Source organism: Pagrus pagrus, assembly GCF_965226575.1.
Source record: "Pagrus pagrus genome assembly, chromosome: 10".
NCBI classification, from domain to species: Eukaryota; Metazoa; Chordata; class Actinopteri; order Spariformes; family Sparidae; genus Pagrus; species Pagrus pagrus.
This window is the reverse complement of record NC_140194.1, coordinates 17,666,821-17,689,984: the sequence shown is the minus strand read 5'-3', so window position 1 is coordinate 17,689,984 and position 23,164 is coordinate 17,666,821. Positions and strand designations below refer to the sequence as shown.

At 40.4% G+C, this 23,164-nt stretch overlaps 1 protein-coding gene across 3 annotated transcripts; it reads left to right on the top strand.

Annotated features, from left to right (window-relative positions):
* Positions 1-9,379: 9,379 nt before the first annotated feature.
* On the top strand, positions 9,380-19,437 carry hmg20a (high mobility group 20A; the record flags this gene model as incomplete). 3 transcript variants are annotated; one of them, XM_084363836.1, is made up of 9 exons in its annotated part: positions 9,380-9,464; positions 11,741-11,830; positions 11,964-12,173; positions 13,349-13,481; positions 14,826-14,863; positions 15,859-15,931; positions 16,236-16,451; positions 18,313-18,445; positions 18,936-19,437. In XM_084363836.1, exons 2-9 carry the CDS (start codon positions 11,765-11,767, stop codon positions 18,937-18,939), a joined length of 873 nt encoding a protein of 290 aa, XP_084219962.1. In that variant the 5' UTR covers positions 9,380-9,464; positions 11,741-11,764. The 3 variants fall into 3 exon arrangements, with proteins under 3 accessions (XP_084219962.1, XP_084219960.1, XP_084219961.1); XM_084363834.1 differs by having other exon boundaries at positions 15,856-15,931; XM_084363835.1 differs by lacking the exon at positions 18,936-19,437 and having other exon boundaries at positions 15,856-15,931; positions 18,313-18,449.
* Positions 19,438-23,164: the final 3,727 nt, after the last annotated feature.

Genomic DNA, 23,164 nt, shown 5'->3' with positions numbered 1-23,164 from the left:
TGGAGAGGGCCACTCACAACTGTATTTACATCATTTTGGAGGGGAGCTCGGCCCCCGCTAAACTCGTGTGCGCTCATCAGTGAAGTGTCGTGTCTGCAGCGAGAGGGCTGCGGTTTGTTTGGAGAGCTCTCCCTATAGGCATAAACAAAAAAACAGAGGGTCTGCCTTTTAATTGCAGAGGTAATTTATTGCCTGACTTGCTAATTAAATTGCGTTTTTCAACTGGCCTGCCTAACACCAAGACTGCACAAAGGCAGCATCCGAGCAGGTTGTGGAATGGAAGACTTTGCCGTGGGCGAGAAGAGACAGGGGGAAAGAAAGGAGAGGGGATGAAGGGACGAAGTGTTGAGGAAGAGACAATGGCAAGCCCCGGTAACGAGGTTAAAGGGATGGAGAGGGAAAAGCGAAAGAGATGTAAGGGGGACAGGAACACATGCCCCGCCGCATAATGTCATTGATCCCCCTGTTGTACTGCCACAAGTTACAGAAGTGGAGCTGTGTTCACATGCACATGCGAGCTCCAATTAGTTGAGCTAGGCTGAAGAAAAGGTGCACCGATGGGACGAGTTTGAAGTCACATTCCTTGAAAGGAAAATGCAGCCCACTGACAATAGCTTCAGGCCAGATATTTCTCTGTGAACTTCTGTGCCTTGAAGGGATACTTGGTGTTTAACTAACTTTTTTCTATTTATTTTTGAAAATGCATTATTTTTCTCCTTTTAATGCCCGCTTTTGTTTATCCTCGGCTTATTACAGCTATGTATTATTCTTTAAAGCCGCTGTAATCGATATTTTCATGTTAACAATGGATCAAATCCAAAACGCTCTACTGCCTTTAACTCTTTTAACAACTTGTTTTAGTTTTCAGTTTTCATTTTCAAATGTGATTGGCTGCTGTTTTCAGAGAAAAAGGATTTCAAAAACCCAGCTACTGGCTACCTGCCCAGCAATAAGCGGCACATAGACGAAGTAAAAGGCTAGCTGCTGGTTTCAGACAGGTGATGTCCCGCCCTATGGGACATTATGTAGGAAAAGATTTTGGGACAATCGCTGATGGCGAGAGACAAATGCATTTTTCAATCCATTTTCAGTTGTGCCATGAATCACAGATTCGATGTTTGTCAAAGATGATTTTGCAAGTCAAGAAAGTCACAGTTTGCCATAAAGATTATATCATCACGTCAATATACGACGTCAGTAGCCACACAGAGCAGATCGAGCCAGGCAGGAAGTCAGACACCAGAACAGCATAAAGCATACCCACAATCTTAAAATGAAACACCCTGTGCAGACTCATGTTCTACAGCACAACAATGTTGGACTCAGCTGTGGTTGAAAATGACAAAATTAAATTCTTAATAATTACATTTGTCAGGTGGCCAGAAACACGTCTCAAAATGTGGGCTATAGATAAACAACTGTTGGCTAACACGGTTGCCAGGACAGCTTAAAGGGATATGGTGTGTCACGGATGTGTTTACAGCTTCTGCTGCCCCCAAGTGGCTTAAAAATCAGCTACATTTAAAGCTCATTTGTTGTGAAAGGAAGAGTTTTGAATAAAATGTGTATAAAAATGTTTTCCTTTGGATTCTTTTGGTGTGACGTACCCAGTTTTGGAGACATCAGTCAGAGATATATAGCTCTAAAAACGAAAAACTTTTACATGGTGCAACATCAGAACGTCTCAAGGAGGATATTTGGTGATTTCCAGGACAGAAGTTTTAATCCTCCGGTTGCACATAAAGCACGCAGGATAGCTCATGAACTATTCTGCTTTTGTTGCAGCCAGCTGTCTGTGTTTACACAATGGTTTAAAGCAAGTGTATCACAAGCCTAAAAGCCAGTGTTTGAGATGTATGCTGATGCTTGTGGACTGTAAACGCACAGTTCCTTTACGTGTGCAAACACGAGCCGCTGTCTGTGCGTTGGCTGTACATCAAACACTGCCATATGCATTTCAGCATGTTTGTTGTGTGACCAGGTCAGCGCTAAAAAGACATGTCTTGCTGTCCCATCTCCATCATGTACATTGAAGGACATGATGGTGGTGCACCACTGCTCCCCGTAGCCACAAGTATGTTTGCCTTTGCTGCAAGAGTACAAATGCATATGGAGCTGCGAAGTGCAGATACATGTATGGTGAAACCGACAGCTGGTGACCTCGCCGATATCCCATAACCAGCCTGTCCATCACTCGTCTCCCAAGAGGAGGAGAGGAGTGGGGTGAGGACATCCACAGGTTACAACACACTTATTTGCACGGCTGCATATTGCGGCTGTGACTATTCCCCTGATGTGATCACGTCCCATCATGTGGGAAAACACTCCACTCGAACAGTTCAGGTTATGTTGTTGTTCAACTGAATGCACGTAAACGCCAATACAAAATGCATTCTAGAGGTAATGGTGTCTTTGATCCAACGCGGCATCCATGACTGGAATTTGTCACGACCACAATGAGCAGCTTGTTGCTGCAAACATAAAAAAACAAAAAACTTTTCTTCAAGAATGTCATGAATTTATTCAACTAAAGCAGTTTCACGCTCTTCCATTTACAAGAGATGCTGTTTGAATAATTAATCTGAAATACAATCATCAAAGGCAACTCACTGAAATATTTTAGCAGCGGTGTTATGTCTTACCTTTTGTCCAGCTCATAAACCTTTTTATAACATTTCTGAAACAAAATGATGCATGGTGACGTGCCTATCAGTTCTTTATTCATGTACATTATATTTCAGACTAAAAAGAACCCACTATTGAACTTTATTAGTGAGCTTTATTTACTTTTACACTCATAAGACATTGCATAAATTGCAGAGTTTACATTGTTGATGCAGCATGTTTGCGTTAGCATCAGACAATCTTAACTATCTTATATCTATGATGAGCCTCACTTGAAACAGTAGCATCATTATTTCCCCACGTCCTAATATCCAAATTCCAAAATGAATCTGTGTTTAATCTAATAACCACACAACGAACTTGGGGTTATATAATAATTCAGCGTAGGAATATTATACCCAGTGAATAGTGAAAATTGGGGTTTTCATACAGGCCCCGGAGTTGGTTAATCCAGCAGTGGATCACTGAGCATCTGCGTTATAATTTTGTCTCTCTGCTTAAATGACCTGATTATTATTATTTGTTTTAGTTTGTTGTTTTTTTGTATGTAGATGCATTCATGTATTTAAATTGTGGAATTAGAGCATTATTTTCTTCTTGTGACTTCCTGCTTGCAAAGATACAGTATATGCAAGTAAGGTAAAGAGTATTGTATTCCTATATACGTGTCTTTTTTTCTCTCTTTTTTCACCATCACTCAATGTAAAGTATTGAATAAATGCTGCATAAACCCTCTGACTAATGCTCATGACCATCCTCCGCAAAGTCAATACAGTATGCGTGAGAATGGAGTGCATTCATCAGTGTTTGCTTCTATAGCCCAGTGGTTCATTCGGTAAGATTTTCTTACTTATTGATTTTCTTCTGTCCATTATCTGCCAGGCGCTGCAAAGACAATGATAAACGCGACATGGTTGGGGAGAAGCACTGTCACCGTGTATGAATTTAGATAAAACGTTTAAAGCTCACTGCAGAAACGTCATACATCAAGTCATTATCCATTTTCAGCTCCTCTGCCCCCTTTAGCCCTTAACAAAGGGCAGGCCAGTCGCTCTCAAGCCATCATTTCAAATGTGGGTTGCTTCATGTTAAAGGTCTCGTCTTCTTTCCTTTTTTAAGTCCGCCTCTATATGTGTCTATATGTGCATACTGTAATTTTTTCATCAAAGAAAAGTTCAGAAATGATCTCATGCATGTATGTATCATCTTCAGATATCTTTGTAAGATATTACCTGTATCGCACATCTTGTGTAGCATCGCTGTTGAACTTATGCACCCGTTTCAAATGCTAATTTTATTCCACTGGTGATTAGCAGGGTGTCTTTCCGTAACGAAGATTCATATTTTTCAGTATTGTTCATTGTGTATAAAATACACACAAAACAATATGGTAAGAGAGCTCAGAGCAAAACATAATAGGGCATCAAACAGGGCAGAAAATCACGTTGAATTTACATTTCAATCAGGAACGTCTTCATAACATTTAAGGTCAAACAACAGCAGGTGGGTGTAGAACAACAGTGAAGGAAAGTGATTTTGCACTGAGACTTTTGAAGGGTTTCTGTGTGCAGGGGATTCACACAGGGCCCTGCAGGAGGTGCTGAAAGGTCTTGATGTGAACAACAAAGGGACAGATCCAGAGCAGCAGAGCGAGAGGTCACGATTATTAATTGACTGACCTGTTACTCCGAAGCAATTATTTTTCAAGACAAGGTTCAGCACTTTTTGGGAAATATGTTTATTTTCTGCCAGAGAATTTTGAGAAGATCAATACCAGTCTCTGGAGTCGGGAGGTGATTAGCATAGCTTAGCATAAAGACTGGAAACAGGGGGAAACAGCTAGTGCGGCTCTCTGCCAACCAACCAACTCTAAAAGCGTACTAATAAACTCGCAACTCATGTGTAGACTGTGGTTTTAGGTAGTTATGTATTGCAACTTTATTGCAGAACGGCAGTTTATCCATCCGTAAGGTACGTCTGTCCAACTGCTTGAAAACCTCACGGTATCAACTGTCAGTTGTGGTCCATCAAGAAATAGCACATCCATAGCTACCCACAAAATCATAAAATTGTATAAAAATAAAACATTTTATTAAAAAAATCTTCGATGATCTGGCAAATCTTAAAGTATTCATGTGAATACAGTAGAAAGTTTAAAGTTATTCCTCCCCTGGGTGAAAGAAAACTTTTCCCGTTATTTTAAACAGGACACATTTTCTACACAAGCTGAAAGAGGGACAAAACTGTTCAGATGAAAAGGGATCAGGGGATGATGATAATGACAAGATATTATAGCTGTACCCATTGTGGTCCTGATTACATATGATTTTTTTTTTTTTAAGTATCTAGTCCTTTTTCCCCAGATAGTTTCTCTGAATCACTTCACCCAGAGAAGAGGCAGTAATGATTGAAATCACCTGGCAGAGTGTTTGATTGGTGTGAAATCTTGCATAATTGGCCCTCTGCAGCACGTGGCTGCCCATCCCTGCTCCTGCTCCAGCTTTTGGAAGAGATAGGGAAACTCTCCATGCTGTGTTTTCCCAGTGAGAACTAACTGTACCCACATCCATCCAACTCTATCCCATTCTTATTTTTGACATCATATCCCTTTGATTCTTCAAGTAAGCTACTTAAGACTAAATAGGTGCTTGCATAGCAACAAGACGATGCAACAGTCCTTGCGCCCATGTGCATGAGAAACAAGAGGCACTTGAGCTCCCTAACACCCAGCCATATTCCCCATCACACACTGAACCATAACCAGTTATGCTGATGAGGTCATTAACTAAGCTAATGAATGCATTACTTGGCATATGTTGACATACTTGTTTTCGAACATCACGCGGCGGTATTAATATTAACTACCTATCTTAAAGCATGCAGGCATGAAGGAGCTGCAGCTAATTTATTCGCATTAATATCCAAATGTATGCAGCCAGTTTCTGAAAAATCAGTGCCAATTATCTGCTCTATAGGGGACGGCTGTTGTTCAAGTACGACCTTCATTCCATGTGATGCTTGTGTTCAGATGAGAGCGCCACCTCTGTCTCTACATGTGGACAGACGTGTACGACATATGCCAACCTCTGAAGCTGTACAACCCAGTGAGTGCCTTGTTAGGATCGGGGTCGGTCAAGGAGGGTTACTTTAAAGATGTATTCCGATACAGTCACTAATTACCGTTGCAGTTACCTTTTTTGTATCCTGATAACATAATCCTGTTAAATGTATTCTGTTACTCAAAAAAAATGAAACTTGCAAAGTAAATTTTGTGTTAATCATCATTAAACATTAAGTATCTAAATGTTGAGTCTGCTGTATCTTTATTTCATCTGAAGCCTGTTGAAACCAAAAGAGTTCAACACTCTCTCCAGTTCACAGACAGAGGTTTTCAGCCTTTAAAGCAACATTACGTAGAAATTGGCGTTTTGTGTGATTTGACGCCTGTCTCATGTGGGCTCTCGCAGTGGAACTGGTGTTAATGTTTTCTACATTGATGCGAGGCATGGTTTATTTGTAATCTAACACAAAAGTGCTGTAGAAAACAAATCAGAAACTAAACTGAGATCCACGATGTTCCCACTGTTTCCACAATTCACCAACAATTACATGCAAATGTGGTGAGCATGCTTTGTGTGGACGGTTACTGACGCTCACTGAAAACATCTAATGTGCTGATGAATTCTGCCAATAAAGCTGCTGTTAAAGATGGAGTTTGCTCTTTGGTGCTTTGTTTCTGCACCTGAACCTGAGCTCATAACAACAGCTAAAGAATGTAACGGCTGAGTATAAAATGTATTTTATCGGTTTTACTTTCATAACTCTGCAGTGCTCTCAGTTCTCTCAACAGTAACACTTCCAGACACACGATCCACTGATTCACTAAGTTGACCATCTATTTTCACCCTACTGGCACAGCATGTGACATTATCACCCTTGATATCCTGAGGCGTAAGGAGGACTTGATGCGTGCAGTGTAGGTGTCACAATGTTGCCACTTTCCAGGCCACACCGGCCAACTGGCAAGGACATATGACCAACCCACAGAGGAGCAGTAGCTGGAAACCTTTCCTCTGCACTAAACTTCTCAGCCTGGGACCAGATGATTCGATGTGACATGACAGGTGGATAACGGTACAGGGGACAGCTGGATGCTGTGCCCCGCGGGCCTGCTGGGATCTGAAGAGTCTCGAGGTCAGAGCTGATTGAACCTCGCTCGCCTTTTTCCCGAGCTTTGTTTGCTGTGCCACTGCCCACAATGCAATGACCACGGATGCTGAATGCTGAAAACAAAAAGGTAAAGACAGAGCCAGACATGCTTCTGCTGGGAGTTGGAACAGTTGGCCTGCATCATTTCTGTGTTCCAAGTCAGCCAATTAGTGACAAACATGAATCCACAGGCAGAGCTACCTCTTATTAATTCATGAGTGTTGGAGAACTAGAATATGAGATTCTGCTGGTGGAGATTACCATATTATTGGCAGATGTTGGCTTTCTGCTCATCTCAACTAAGAATTATCGTAGCTAATTTGTGTACCTGTTGTTGTAATTGTTAGCAAATCCCCACGAGGAAGAAAAATAACACAGCCCTATACTCAACTTTAGAAAAACATCTGGTAAACAGTTAAATCAGCCGAGTTCTCAGAATAATGTGTGACGCTATTGCATTGACAAAATGTGTCCACAGAGAGACAGACGTACAAACATCTGGCAATGCACCCAAAACTGCTTCTGTACCTTCACAGGGTGAAATGCTTTGTACTGTGATTTCTTGAAATTTTCTGAGGTGGTTATCATACTGTGAAAATCTCATACCATTGCAACCCTAATCAATACCAAACAACAGGATGAACCCCACTGTATAAAAGCTTCAGATGTCCATCGTTCCACTGGCAGGAGCCTCCGTCATGCAGCTTAATTAAATGAAAGATCAGATGAATTCTCAGACAATCATTTGAGAGGCTTCCTTCGAAATGCAGGGACATTTCAAGGACACCTCAAGAAGAAGTGGACAAAATAACTTTTGGAATTGTGGAGAAACGAAACTAGTAAATTGTGATGTTTGTTTTACCTTCAATGATGGACTGGTACTGTAGGCAAGTCTTTACAAATTCATGCTGTGCAGCCAAACAATAGTTCTAGTGGAGATTCAAAAGTTTCCAAAGACACCAGATATGTCCGTTAGACATTTGAAATATAAAACATTTAATGGAGTGTTGGGGCCGTAAAAATGTCTAACATTTCAAGTTTATACTCGATGTGACACTGTCAGAAAATGTAGATTTAAACTACTTAAGGGGACACGTCGAGATACCCTGAGGTTTTAAATAACATAAATTATATGTTTGCTATATCTTGACACTTTCCTCAGTGAAAATTTCCTACTTTGGAAATCTTTGGTAAAACATTTCTTGTGTCCTGAACAATTGGTTTGATTATCCAAGAGATATGTGAAATATGAGGAGCATTCCAAACTAAATAACTCAATTTTGTTTGTGACTTTATTTTCTAAACTCTGGGTGTACCCGACCTGCGTGTAATGAGCCTGAGAATTGGGTTGGATTAACTCTGGATAATTGCGATGAGATTGCAATCAAAGTTTCAATTAGACTGCAGCTACAGCGGTGAAGTTACTCCCGCCTGGGTGTTGATTTGCGATCTGTTAATTTGGAATTAGAGTATTAGTCTTCTCACTCTCTATCTCTGGAGTTAGCTGAGGTTTTCTGGGCTGGGACCTTCATTATTAATCCTGTGTATTTTGTCCACTAAAGGACAGTAACGTCTTCCTGAGATATCTGTTTAAACAGGCCATATTAGCCCACAGAGACACGGCTGCAGTGAAAGGGACGGTTTCCACGAGCAGTTGGAGTTGCTGTGTTTGTCTCAAATGAGTACAACTGTTTATCAATGCATGGGGGATACTCAGTGCAATATGATGATCTGATTGTTCGCAGAAGTTAATTGTACCCCAGGGCTGCCAGCACTGTAAAAATTACTGTTTGTGTGCCTGAGCACCGGCGGAGCTCAAACACTCACAGAGATAGGAGAGGACACTGAAATACGCAGTGATGGCAGCATTACAAATTGCAGCTGCTACATAGGCAGGGATGCCCTACAAACTACAAAAAAAAGCTTGAAATCTTGCCAGCGCTGCTCCCTGCATCATTTTGCCTGAGTGACCTACAAAAGTCCAAAGCAGATGAAACATTTCCTCATCCGTTTTAATACCCTTGCAAGCCCTGATGCGTAGCCTACTTGTACATCTGGTAAATAAAGCCTGAAATTTCTCAAGGGGGTGAACATACAGCTGAGAAGTGTAATAAGCAGAGTCGACAGTAGGGGGAAGCAGCGCCCTGAAAGAGGTCCGTCTGTGTACACGAAGAAAACAGTGACCAGCATAGAGTTAGACCGTATAGAGCAGTTTGCTGTAATAAAGAATGAACTCATTTGCCTTTTGTCTGTGTTGTTTTCCATTGATGTTTGAATATAGGTGGAACCTGTGTTTATAATATTGCTGATTGCTGGTTTTTGTGTGTGAATTGGTTGAACCCTCACTATCCAGCTACGATAAACATTTTCCATTTCCTTTCTAATGTCCTCCCCGTATATTTGGGAATTATTGTGGTAGTATTCCCTCACTATTCTCACATCTAACAAAGCACGAACACAAATAAATAAATAATAATAATACATAAGATGCTGGCCGAAATAACAGTATTTTATCGTTGCATTTTTTTTTCTATCTGGTATGATTCTATGTTGTGGCTGCTGTATTGTTTTGATTGGGAAAATCATTAACACCGGTAGCTACATTACAGCTACGGATTCTGTTATCTAAGGTTAGTTTTCATGTAATGGTTTAACGACATGTACATTAGACATTTCTTTTCAATAATATTTCAAATGGTATCGAGACGAGTGAGCGTAAACTAACGCAGAACGTCAGCTGTCCGCCTGCTAGTTTACGGCTTGCTACCAGAGTGCTAACGCTAGCGAGCAGCACGGCTAGCTAGCTAGCTATTAGCTCAGCAGTCTGGTATGCTAGCGCTAGACCATTGTTTCTCACACTGATAAGTCCAATGTGCCTTTGGTTTTCACGGCTGACATTAGTCGTCATGAATTGCAGGCGTTTTACAGCCGCACAGCAATAGGTTGTGGTGCTGAAAACCGGGTTTTATTAGCGTTAGTTAGCTCATGTAAGTGAACATAAGCGACGCCTGCTAAGGTGCGTTTGCCAGCTGCTATATGGTTTATATAAATTTCCTCAACACTGTAGTTGAACTTGACATATAAACAGCGAAATTAAACGTGATTCAGACCACTCATTGGATATCGTGACTATATTTGAACACATTGCCCCCAACACTACATTAAAATATCGTTAACTTGACGTTCATGTTACCTTCTCAACACTGCTGACTGGTGCTCACACCGAAGCGTTATGCTATAACGTTATTGCTGATAAAAGAGAAGGCTGAATGCAAACAGAAAATAATCTACTGTGGTATTTAACGCTATTTAGCTATTTCAGGGTTGGACAAATGGGAATAATCCGATTCTAAGTCTATGTTGGCCTAGGTTTCCCTGTACCGAGGTTAGCTTGTTCTGGCATTCATTGTTTTGAATAATGTGATTGAAATACTAAAAGACACAGTAGCTATATACCGTGTAAAAATACAAAGATGTGTTTTTTTTTAGTTTTCAAAAGATACTGCCGTGTAAAAAAAAGAAAAGAAAAGAAAACTTAGTCGCACACAGTGTCATATTATATTATTCTCTCCAGGTAAAACTCCTTGTGTAATTAATCATTGCCTCATGCAAGGTGTGCTTCCATCCAGCAGAGGGCGCTGCAGCATAGCATTTATCTCCTAGGTTTGGAAAGAAGAACACAGAGAAACAAGTCATTTTTATGCTCTTTGCTAACTCATGAGCTTATTGTAAATAACTACACCTCCACATCTTAAAGACCTACCTGCGAGTCAAGTTTTATCTCACTAAAATAAGCTTCACAGAAGAGGTGACAGCAGGATCTGTGATGAGAGCTGTTGAAGGTGTCAGTAGAAAGTGACTCCAGGCATCACAGAGATGTTTGAAAGAAAACCCCTGCTTACCTTAACTGTCTGCAGCAGAGGGAATTTTCCCCACATGTTCTCATCTCCAAGTGGGCTTTTTTGTGGTAGGCTGGGTAATTCCTCTGTGACTTTTCCCACAGTATTTAGTGGAAGGGGGGCAGAAACCACATCCAGGATACAGAGGCTCACTTCCCACAAAGTGATTCAGAAGAGGTCAAAGGTTAAAACACAATGATATTGTTCTTATTTTCAGAGCTCAACCTGGGCTGTTTGCCCACAAGAGTTCTGAGTCATCATATTTTTTCAATTACGTTATTCTTGCTCTTTTTTTAAAAAAGTTTTTTTAACAGATATGACCTCATGTCTTAATAAGTAGCTTTAAGATAAAAAAAAGATATCAAACATGTCATGGTACAATTCAACACTAGTGAAGGGTTTTTCTAACACTGATAGTTGGACTTCAAAGTCTTTATTATACCAGAAGTTCAGCGAGATAACTTTTTTCCCCCGGCTCTGTAGCATGCAGGCGATCACATCTCTATCTATTAGGCGGTACCATAACACTACTTCCTCCTGTTGAAAATAGGCTAGTTAGCGCCTGAGGAGTGCGGATGATGTGTTTTTTTTTTCATTCACTCGCTCAATAGAGATTGATAGCAGTAAGACATTTCTATTAGAGGAAATGTGACTAGCCAAGAGGAGGTTTGGAGCCAAGACTGGGAGGAGTTTGGACAAAAATCAGAAAAGGCGATTCCGCTGCAGAAGGAGAAGTCTGCTCTCCATTTCCTGGCTGGGCAGCGTCCCTGAGGACAATGCTCTACGCCTCAGTCCATCCCTGTCTGAAAATATTTAACCCATCTTCATCAGGCAGCAGTGTGTGTCCCCTTTTTTTTTTTTTATCTGGTCCCCACAGATAGCACAAGACTTACATAAACTAATCGCTGACCTTTCCAGCTCATATATCAATACCAGCTAGGTTTGTAGCTCTGACTGTACTGGTATGAGATGTTCCTATTCTAACATCTCCCACTGTTTTCCTCAAGGTGTCCCCTGTAGTCATAGACGTCATGGATGAGCAGACTGGTTCTCCTGGAGCCAACACCGAAAACAACGGCCAGAGAAATGGAGATGAGGTAAGAGCTGAAGACGGATGTTAAATTACATATTTTTCCAATTCAAACTCCAAGAATGTCCTGCCAGCGTACATATCATGGGGGATTGCTACCTGAACCTTCAGAACATATCTGTTTTTGTTATCTTACACAGAAACCCCGACGTGGCAGCTGGACCAAGGGGAGGAAGAGGAAGAAGCCAATGAAGGACAGCAATGCACCAAAGGCCCCTCTCACAGGTTACGTTCGCTTTATGAATGACAGACGGGAGCAGCTACGGGCAGAGCGACCAGACGTGCCCTTTCCAGAGATTACAAGGATGCTGGGCAACGAGTGGAGCAAGCTGCCCCCCGAGGAGAAGCAGGTTGGTCTAAGAAGCTCCTGACAGGTTCATCCATTGAGCATAAACTGAGAAGAATGTGCCAATGTTCTGCAATTCTGTCCACTCATTTTTTTTATATTACTCTGTTAAAGACTGTCTGCACGGTGCTTAAAACTCTTAGTAAATATCCATATAGACTGGAGCAGCATAACCAGGCCTTTAAGGAAGCAGTGGAAGAAAATAAGCACACTAGAGGCAGGAGCAGCCCGCAGTAAAATCTGTTCAGGTTTTTGATTAAGGCGGAGGTGGATTTTTAATTGTCATTACTTTTTTGATTTCAGTAATTGCACCAATGGTGCCTCAGAGGACTGGGCTGAAATATTCATCTGCAACATGCTTACACTTCAAACTATCCCCAGCCAGATTTAACACTCTCAAACCAGCAGAGACTTTGATCTAATTTTACCTCGTGCACAAAAGGAGTGTAGGAACAAAAGCCTGTAGAGTCCAAAGTGTCAGTGTTTTGGAGCTGACGAGACAATGACTTACAAACATCTATGTTTGGTAGCTGTTTGACGGATTTTGTTTTACTGTTAAATGGCATCGTGTCCTCAGTATGCCCTCAGCTGGGATGCAAGAATATCAGAAAGGGATTACAAAGGATTTGGTGGCTTTCTGGTATTGATAGGAACATTATTACAGTCAGGTTTAGGCAGATTTAGTATTTGTTATTCCACTGCAAATATATCTGAGTGATACCACTGTACTTCAACCAAGGAACCAAAGTTACATCAACAGCTCATCTGTCCATTTTAAAGAAAATGTATTTATGACATGATATTAGATTTTGTCTTACTAATATGTATAACATTGTTGTTTTACACAGAGTTTAAAGCTAAGACAGACATGCCAGCATCCTGGGACAGAGTGTTTGCAAAAAAAAATGGTTTTAATAGTGTTTCCTCGAATTCCTAAACTAATTATATTAAGAGGTGCGTTTTTCATTACAAGCCTTGAGTGAATGTAGGTTATTAATATTGTAAATTACTGATTTTTGTCTTCTGAACGGAACTAATCCTGATAAGGAATAATTACTCCCACTCTTCAAGCCATATCACCCACAATCCTCCTTCATCCTGTTTTGCCAATCTCAGTTCCCTCCCTTTTTTTGGCTGAGTCTTCCTTACTCTTCTCACCTTTCATTCTTCACCCTGCAGCGATACTTGGATGAGGCAGAGCGAGATAAGGAGCGTTACATGCGGGAGCTGGAGAAGTACCAGAAGACTGAGGCCTACAAACATTTCACCAGGAAGGTTCAGGAGAAGCAGAAGGGCAAGCGGCACAGGGGAGGTGAGATGTGGTCAGAAAAGCAGCAGGATGGCAAGTTGGCAACAACAACTGGAAGTAGCTAGTCTGACTCTCTGCCCACCATCTTTTTTGATGTCTTGAAGACTTCATATGTCAGCTGACATTTGGATAAAGTCGATATTATGTCTGGTGGACAATAGGGCTGCAACTAACAATTTATTTCAGTGTTGATTAATCTGTTGAATATTTGATTGATTAATTGATGAGTTGTTTGTTCTATAAAATGTAAAAAAAAAAATGTCGATCAGTGTTCCCCAAGCCCAAGATTAATTCCTCAAATGTCTTATTTTGTCAATAACCCAATGATACTCAGTTTACTCTCATAGAGGCATAAAGAAAACAGAAAATAGTCACAAGAAGCTGAAATGAGAGAATTCTGACTTTGATTACTTAAAAAAATACTTTAATCAATTATAAAAATAGTTGCCAGCTCATGTTTAATTGATTAATTGTTGCTGCTTTAGTGGACAATTTCTACCCAAGCTGGTTAATTAACATAACCAAGAATCTGCAGTGAATACCAATGCAGTAAGCAGTCAGTGATTATGTGGTTGTGTGGACTGTTTTCCTTTTTTGAAAGTAGTATTCATAAATGAATTAATAGATAAATCTGAGTTTAAAGTTTTTCTGCCATAAAGATGCCCATGAGCAAGGCACCAAACTACTTAGTGACCTCGCAGAGTTGCTTTGTGGTGTCAAGTAGAAGACATTGGTGGTGCTGGTGCTTTAGATGCTATGTTGTTGCAGCTTAAACTTGAAAAAGGACGTCATTGTATATGTAAAAACCAGAAGGCAATAAGGAACATCCTCGATAGGTAAGCACAGAAATGTTTGCAGTGTTGCACTACTCATAAGTATTGTGAATATAATTCGTTATATGGTGTAGAAACTCAAAACTTACTTGCCTTGCTCAGTCAGTGGAAATGTGGCAGGGAAACAGGATACATTTTGAGTTCGTAGGAGCAGTTCAGGTTATGAGTTCAACCTGAGGACAAGGAGCCTCTGTTACTGTGCTAACACAACACATGGTCTACATTATTTCTTCCTATTATGTTACCGTGGATAAATTCCTCTTCAAATATCCAAAATGGGGATGACATAAACAGCTCTGGTTTTGCATAAAGTTTTGAGAGAAGTCAAAGTGCTCTACTAAAGTAGATGCTCTGCCTCATTTCAAAGAATTCACAAGAGAGAGAGCAAATATGGGATTTTTAAAATTTAGTTTTTATTCATTCTGTCAGTTCATGATGTGGTAAAGGCATGCTGCACTGGGGGAAACATGAATCATTCGCTGTCCTCTGTCTTTATTCTTTCCTTCCTATCCAGATGGTGGGCATCAGGTAGCCAATGAGGCTCTTCACGAGGTCAGTAACTCTCTCCTGCCCTATCACACTCACAATCACTTTTCCTTAAGAGATAAATATCAGATTTAATTAAGTGAAGAATTGTTCCTCCAACTATTGCAACATACTTTTATTATATCCACAATTCCTGTCGAAGCAAGTACAGCACAAGAAGAATGAAACAAGTGCCTGTTGTGAGACAGAAATAAACCAACACATGCTGAAGACAAAAGAGTAGTTCAAATCACAGTGTCCTCAAGGAATCTGTGAATGTGATTAATCAAATTGTAAAAGTTGGTTTTGATTTCATATTTCTGATGTGTAACCATGGTTAGTCTGTTCCTGCTGTTTTCTCACCCAGGAGCCCAAATCGGTTGTGTTTGCCCTCTTGCACTACACATTAAGTGCTCATTCTTGCATCACTAAAGCTGGGTTAATCCGCTTTGGTACTTTGTTTGTGTTTGTGATCCAAACACTTGGCTTCTACTAAGTGTGTAATGAATTTTTATTAAGTTCTGCATGTAATTAAGAGGTTTCCTTTGTAAGTCTTAGAGCACACTCCTGAAGGGTTATGGCCAAGGTGACTTCACTGGAATCAGCATTCCTGTGGGGATGCTAGTGTTTTTCCTCTAGATTTGAAAGAACACAGGATTCAGCATGAATTTAATTATGTTAAGAAATGAAGATGTATTATGCATATTTTTAGACGTAGTCCTGTGAAGTGAAACATGCTCTGTATTTTGTTATTGTGAAACACATTTATATTGCAAATGTATTGCAATCCGTTGCAGTGCCTTGATATCTTGGCAGCACTGTTGATGGAATTACTTCCCCTTTCTCATTTTTTAAACTGTATCACTGTGTACCCCCCTGTGGCCAGGTACGAAATCAATTACTCACCCACCTGCTGCCCAGCTAGATAAATGACAACCTCTTGCTTTCAGTCTGTGTGGCCAAATGTTTCCACTGTTCAGCTCATCTCCTTCCCTCTCCCTGTCTCTGGCTGTGAACAGAAGGATGCAGAAGGGAAGGACAGAACTGTGTTTGACATACCAATCTTCACAGAGGAGTTTCTCAACCACAGCAAAGGTAAAGAGCTCTAACGCAGCCGACTGTCTCGTTGAGGAATACTTTGAAGCTGGCGTGCTGTGACTTTTTTAAACCTCCATTTGTCTAAGTGTTTTGAAACGCACTCCTCTGCTACCTCAAGAGAACTTTGTTTTATATAATGCTCCATCGTCCCAGAATAGTTCAACGAACTCCCTAAACTTTAAAAGAGCACACCTCTCTGAGCAAGTAAAACATTTATAATGGCGCCAACTGCTGTCTTGCTTTTTTCTCTGGATTTCACCTTTGTTTCAGTTTCTATACGTGTTTGTGCATTCCTCAACAGCACGTGAAGCTGAGATGCGGCAGCTGCGTAAGACCAACATGGAGTATGAGGAGCGTAACGCAGCGCTGCAGAAACATGTGGAGAGCATGCGTGGGGCAGTTGAGAGGCTGGAAGGCGATGTGATGCAAGAGAGGGGACGCAACGGCCTCCTCCACCAACACTTGGAGACCCTGCGCCAGGCGCTTACCTCCAGTTTCTCCTCCATACCTTTGCCAGGTGAGAACAAATCATTCCAGTTGTAATCCAAGTTCAAAACTAAATAGAACTAGATACCAGACACATAAGCTAATAAAGTCTAGTTTCCAGATTTACTTCCTGATTATGCAGCTCGCTGACTATGCACAGTAGAGCTTGCAAGTTCCCGCTTGGCCCATAGACTTTACATTGTGATAACATCAAGGATTTAGGAACGTTTAACAGACATAAAACCTCCATGGATCAGAAATTCAGTAGAGAAAGTCAGTAGAAAAGAAATGAAAGTCCATTCAATGAGAACAACAAAAAAAGTCCTTTAACAAGACAGTAAGTCTTAACATCTTGTGATCAGTAAAACATTTTTAGGCAGTTTTCACCTGTTGAGACATGAGAAGTGATTATTTCACTTCAGTGCATTTTAATAAAGCTAAATTCTTAAGATAGGATTATTTTGTGTTTTTTCTAAAGTAAGTATAAAAGTAAGATAAATGACTCAACACTAGCCTCGATGACTTCTTAACTTTGGCATTTCTGCAGCCTCATACGTTTGGCAGATATTTGCTGATAAAGACTTCTCGTCTCATCTATTACAACAGAAGAGAAAATGAGTTTTGGGAATCTTTGGCAAAAATGAAATATCGTCCTTTTCCAATCAACGTTCTGCTGCGTGTGGAAAATAAAATAAAATTGCTTTGCTTTTATTTCTGAAAGTGTGCAGTGTGGCTTTTGGACATAAAAAATGCTGATATTGATCAATGCACTTTATAAACCTCTATTGATTCTATATCCCATACCGGTAATCCATCCCTAGACACAAACACTGTAGTGGGCTATTAGTTCCAGAGTCACAGTTTAGGTGGTGAGACATAAATAATAATGTAGCTGTGTTCATCCACCCACTGTGTATTTACCGTACTTTGAACTCCAACATCTCTCCTCTGGGAGAGCTCTATACTTAAACAGATTGTACAGTGGAGGCACCTGCTGTTCTTTCAGTCACTGACCGTGTCAGTCAGACTGTGAAACCTTCTTAATATTAACATTATCTCAATTGAAGGTATGTGGTCCTCATTTATTCACCTCTTTTTTATGCTCATACAGAGCCTGTGCTAAGATCACACCCACAGGTTTTCTCCTGCAATTTTCTCCGCACCCATTTGAATTTCTTGCTCACAGAGCAGAGACAGACAGACTCTGCAAACGGCACAATGGACACAACGCCATTTGAATTATTTCATAAGAGCTTGACAATGAAAGATGATTGCAAAATCTTATTAGACCTGGACCCAGATAGGCTCTGTGGCAATCAGTTGGAGTGCAATCATGTTTACCTGTGATGTCAATGTTTCCATTTCCATAAGTAAACACACTCACTGTAGGTTAATTAGAATTGACACCTCAAGATAGAAGGCTCAATATTATATATTTTGATATTTCTAGATAGTCTTGATGGTTTTGGTAACATTGTTTTGACACACATTTTAACTGTTGTCTGCTGCCAGCTAGACTCTTTGACTCCTCGACCCAGTGTGAGGACAGCCTTTGATGTCGCTTGCAGCACAAACATCAGTTGTGACAAGTAGTGGCTGGTGTTGTTGTACTTAGATCATTCATTTTCTGATTGGTCTTGTCATGCAGTGATTTCAGCCCTTGGTGTTCACCAGTCACCCCTGTCACTACGTATTTTTCATGTAGACTCTGTCAGCAGCAGTGAGAATGACTACATCTTCTCAACATGTAAAAATCTGTTGTTGAAATGAAATACAAGATGTGAGTTACAACCTAGTGATGTTGCTCATGGATTGACACATTTGGCAGTTAATATAATTGAACCTACTTATAAATGTTGAAGTGCTGACGTCACATACTTGTTGTCATACAGCTAGTGGAGAGACGCCCACTCTTGACACCATTGACTCCTACATGAAGAGGCTCCACAGCATCATCGTTGGTAACCCCCAAGAACATGAGAATCTCATCAACACTGTGAGAGACGTTGTCAACCGTTTGGACAGGTAAGAGCACTACTACTGTATTTGGATGGAGGGTTTGTGATGAATTAAGTAGAATAAAAAGGAGATGTTGTTATGCTCATTTTCAGGTTCCTAATTTTATTTTGGGTTGTTAGTAGAATAGGTTTTCATGCTTTAGTGCTCAAAAAACACATATTTTCTCATACTCTCAGTGCTGCAGCACCCCCTATGTCTGAAACGCTCTGTTTAAGCTCCTGTTTCTTTAAGGCCCCCCGTTTATATTATGGGTAATTTATTTTTGATTGTCTGGTTCATAAAATGTTAACAATAATAAGTTAGCAATGCCTGAAAGTAGGCCCTTAAAATGTCTTTATCAGTCTGGTCAAAATTTGAAAAGACAAATTAATTAATCTAATTGACAATTACACATCAGGGTCCATTTATTTAAGAGCTTGTGTCATTGTTTCAGCAGTTTTCGATTTCATTTTGTTGTGAATGACTCATGAGTGTCTTCTGCTGTGTGTTGCTCTAGATAATTGGACCAACTCCAACTGATTTGATGGATTAAGATTCACCCGGACATTCAGTAGATGCTGCTCCCTGCCAGTGAATCTTCCTGTCGATCCGTCATCCAAATCGATTTTAAAACATCATTTATTACTCCGCTAAGGTGACTTAGGTGAAGGTGATGTAGTGTCTCATATTTATTTATTATTTTTTACATATTTTTAAAACTTTGTTCACACTTTAATATAGCTGTAGTTTGTTTTTATAAAATAATCAGATGAGAGGACATGAAAGAGTTTTCAGTAACTCACTGCTCCTGTTCTGTCCTCAACTTCAACAAATATCTAAAGCATTATCAACCATGCTCTGATCAAAGAGAAATGCGTTAGTGGGTTTGTACTTAACCATATCCGAGAGATGTTGCGGCTCAGACTTTGTTTTTTCAAGCTCTGTAAAAGAAAAATGTGCCATTTATTTTTTTCCTGTGTGAAAAAGTGTCTGTGTTTTCAATAAACGTATTTACATCACGTGAGTCTGTTTGCGAGGTTCATGACGTGCTGGGAATATGTTTGCATTGAGATGAAAGTCAAAGTTAAATACACTTGGCACCAGTGTCCTAGATTTCTAATTTTATCTTATTCAGAAGTCTCACTTAAAGTGAGTGTAGTTTATTTAACGGCCACTGTTGAGTGTTAAACTGTCTTTAATGGCGTGTTGAAAATTTGCAGCATAAATATTTAAGCAGCCAGTTCACTTATTTGCCAAGCTAAATGCTGCTTTTTCCAGTTTTTGATTTGTCACACAAGGAAGCGTCGCTGACTTCTAACAGCCCAGTTTTGAAGTCAATCTACAACATCAAATATAACTGTGTGGCTAATCTGCTGAATACATCACTGTTTTGGATTGTGCTCAGTCAGCGCCTAAGCTTATTTGCTTACAGTAGGTGTGGAGTCAAAAAGATTTGGATTGGTTAAGTTAATTGAGCAGCTCTGCTGTAATTTACTGGAATCTGGAAGAGAGACACGAATTACTGAGCACTCTGTGGCTCAGTTAGAGTCGCTGAGCTGCACACAGCTTTGGGAAACAATAACCTACTGTATTACGTTAGAGGATTTTCCCACTCATAGGCTTGTTAGTCGGGAGGAAAATGAATGAGAAACAGAATGTGGAAGACTCTGCCATCAATCCTGTTTAGTAAATCATATTTATATTGGAATTCTCTTGGAAAATAAGTTCCTATGATCAGGAGCTTTCCAATTAACTTGGATGCGAGCTATCAGGCTGCTGACAAAGTACTGTACTACTTTTCTCACTTGATATTATGAGCTCTTCCTGTTTCCATTCACTGATGCCCATTTCCTCTTTGCCAGCTGACACTTCCTGTCCACAATGGCCGCATGTGTTACAGTGTTATATCCAACAATGTCCCTAACAGATGTTCTGTTCCCAAAGGAGAGTATGAGGGTTTATCCTGTGAACTAATGATACACGATCATTGACTGCTGTGATACTGATTATACATGGGGGAACCTTTGTTTTTTATTTTACATGCAAGTTGCAAATGTCCAGCTCCAATATGAAAGTTTAAAATTTTAAAACATGGTAGCTTGTTTTAGTAGTAATTTAATTTTATTGTCAAAGGAAAAACAGATTTTGAGTTTAGATACGTTTGGATGATGTGTACTTAGCTATGCTAATGTCAGGATGTTAACTTGTTCTCACTGACATGTTCACCGTTTCAGTTTAGTGTGTTAGCATACTACTGTAGCACTGTATAAAATATGGACAAAGCTTTATCACGGGGCCAATGCTGAAGAGCCTTAAACCTGCATTCCTGATAATAGTCAGCAGGTGGTGACTCCACTTGTTTCAGAAAGAAGTCTGATTGTTTGAAAGCTTATCAGAAAATGACCCTACTTCCTGCTTGATTTATTACCTCAGTAAAAAGTTATCTTAAAAGTTTATTGTCTCAATCGCTAGTTTCAAATCTTCAATACAGCATGATGTGTGTGTTGTAATGTATGCTCCCATTTTGGAGACAAAAAAGCTGGATATGTTGTAATTGACAAGTCGCTACCACAGCGTTTCCTCAGGTTCTCAGTCAGATCCAATCAGGATTTCCTCCGCAGCTCCACGCTCTCATCCAAATATGGTCACTTCTTGCTCCAAAAACCCAAAACAGTAACAGCTCTGATGTCAAACTCTTCAGAACGACAGTCAACAAACCAGTGGGTGACATCACCTTTTACCTGATTATGGTTGGATTGAATTAGTTCTTCATCCTGAGGGGCACATTTAAGTATCCCAAAAGTCAGCAGGATACATCTCTGGCAACTTTGAATATCCGTACAAAATGTTTTTGCCAATCTAGTTGATGTTATGCCAGTTCAGTGGATAACTGATAATGTTGAAACCATTATTGAGACATTAAACTTAAAAAGAAAAATGTCAACCTCATGGTCGCGTTAGAGAAGAGGTCAGATTCACCAAGGTAAATATGTTACACCCTCTGTGGACCATGAATGTTTAGATTTTCATGGCAATCCATCCAATTATCAAGATATTTTACGACCGATGTGGTTGACGGGCCATCCCTAAAGCCGTGCTGCTGATGTGGCTAAAGATGCAAAACATAAATAAATAAATCCCAACTGTTGTATGAGTTATGGGACATAAACTACATCCAGTGGAGCTTCTGTGACCACTGAGACACTCACTGCCTTATTAGAGTTGTTTACCTTTTAACTTCTGGGATCATCTTTCACATGTTCACTGCTCAGCGTGTGCAGAAGGCCCCAAAGCTCATTTGTGTAATGAGCTTAGCTAGAGCCTTTTTTTGCTTTGATGTTGGCCCAAAGCTGTAAAAACACAACGTGGAAAAGTAAGGGGGGGAAAGGATGAATGGTGAAGAGTAATGGCTCATACCTTGTTGTCACATTTTACCTTGTTTTCAAGTCTGCATGTTGATCCATCTGTCTTCTGTGATACTGAACGAAGCATAAATTCTGTAAACCTGTTTTAAGACATGATGGAATGAACAAAGAAGCAGCGTGCCGGTGCTCCAGTCTCGCCCTCTTCTTCATCACACCAAGTCTTTGTCTTTGCAAAAAAAAATACCCACTAAAATGAAAACAGACCCTCCTCCTCAGTAGGGCCATGTCTGCATCCTTGGCCGGCTTCCTGCCCGAGGAGCGGTGGGCTGACATTAGGAGAGAGGAGCCAGCTCCAGCAGAGAGCCACAGATCCTGGACCAGAGGAGGGAGGGAGTGACTCAGAGCAGAGGGGATGAGTCAGGCGTCATGTGTTGAATTGGCACTCAACGGTCTCAATGTCCTGAATGGTTTCTGTTAGCACTATTATGGTCAAATTGAGCTACCTTTTGTTAGAGTACTCAGGCATGGTCGGGGCAGTTGGCAATGTGGCTCTGCCTCGATCATTTGGGTCAATAAACATTTCAGGAAATCTTTGTTATCGTCCACTAAGAAATGCAACAGCGATTGATTTTTAAAAATGTTTTCTGATGGCACAACCCCCCCTTTTATTTATCAATAAAATGTTCAGTCGAGCGAGTGAGTCACTGCTGAAAGCCACTGTTGACCCCCGTTTCCTGGAAACTACTTAATGAGTAGGATAATCTATAATTCGACCCCTATTCAGATGATTTCAAAGAATTCTGACTGCATCACCGTAAAGGTCCCCTCCAAATGGGCTCACAGGAGAAACACTGGTTCAGTGTGATCGTTTTTATGATTCTCTGTTGATTTGTCTAACAGGACATTAAGGGACATCCCTTCAACTGGTGTCTTGTTCGTCTTCTTTGGCTTTAACCCATTATTTCTGGTAGACTGTCTCCTTGATGCTATATTGGAAATGAGTTCTTATGAAAGTAAAGTGGAAGAAATAACTGAGTTTCCTCTAAGCATGTTTCTACTACAATACACAACATATTCTGTGTGGAGGGTTTTGTTTTCCTGGTTGCTCTTCATATTGAGAGTCTTCTCTTACTTCCATAATAGGGAGAAGAATTGCCGTCTCATTCTTCCTTCCATCATTAGACACAACGTTCTTACTTTCAACTCTGTTGCTTACGTGAGTCAGTTCAACCTTCAGTGCGTCTGTTCCAGCCGACCCTGACTCATTTCACCTCTCACACTCTCTCAGATCTGTGGGCTCTGGGCTCAACCTAAGAAGCATATCTGTATTTTGTAATGACGTGCACTCTACTCTAATTATATCAGAAAGAGAGGTGAACAT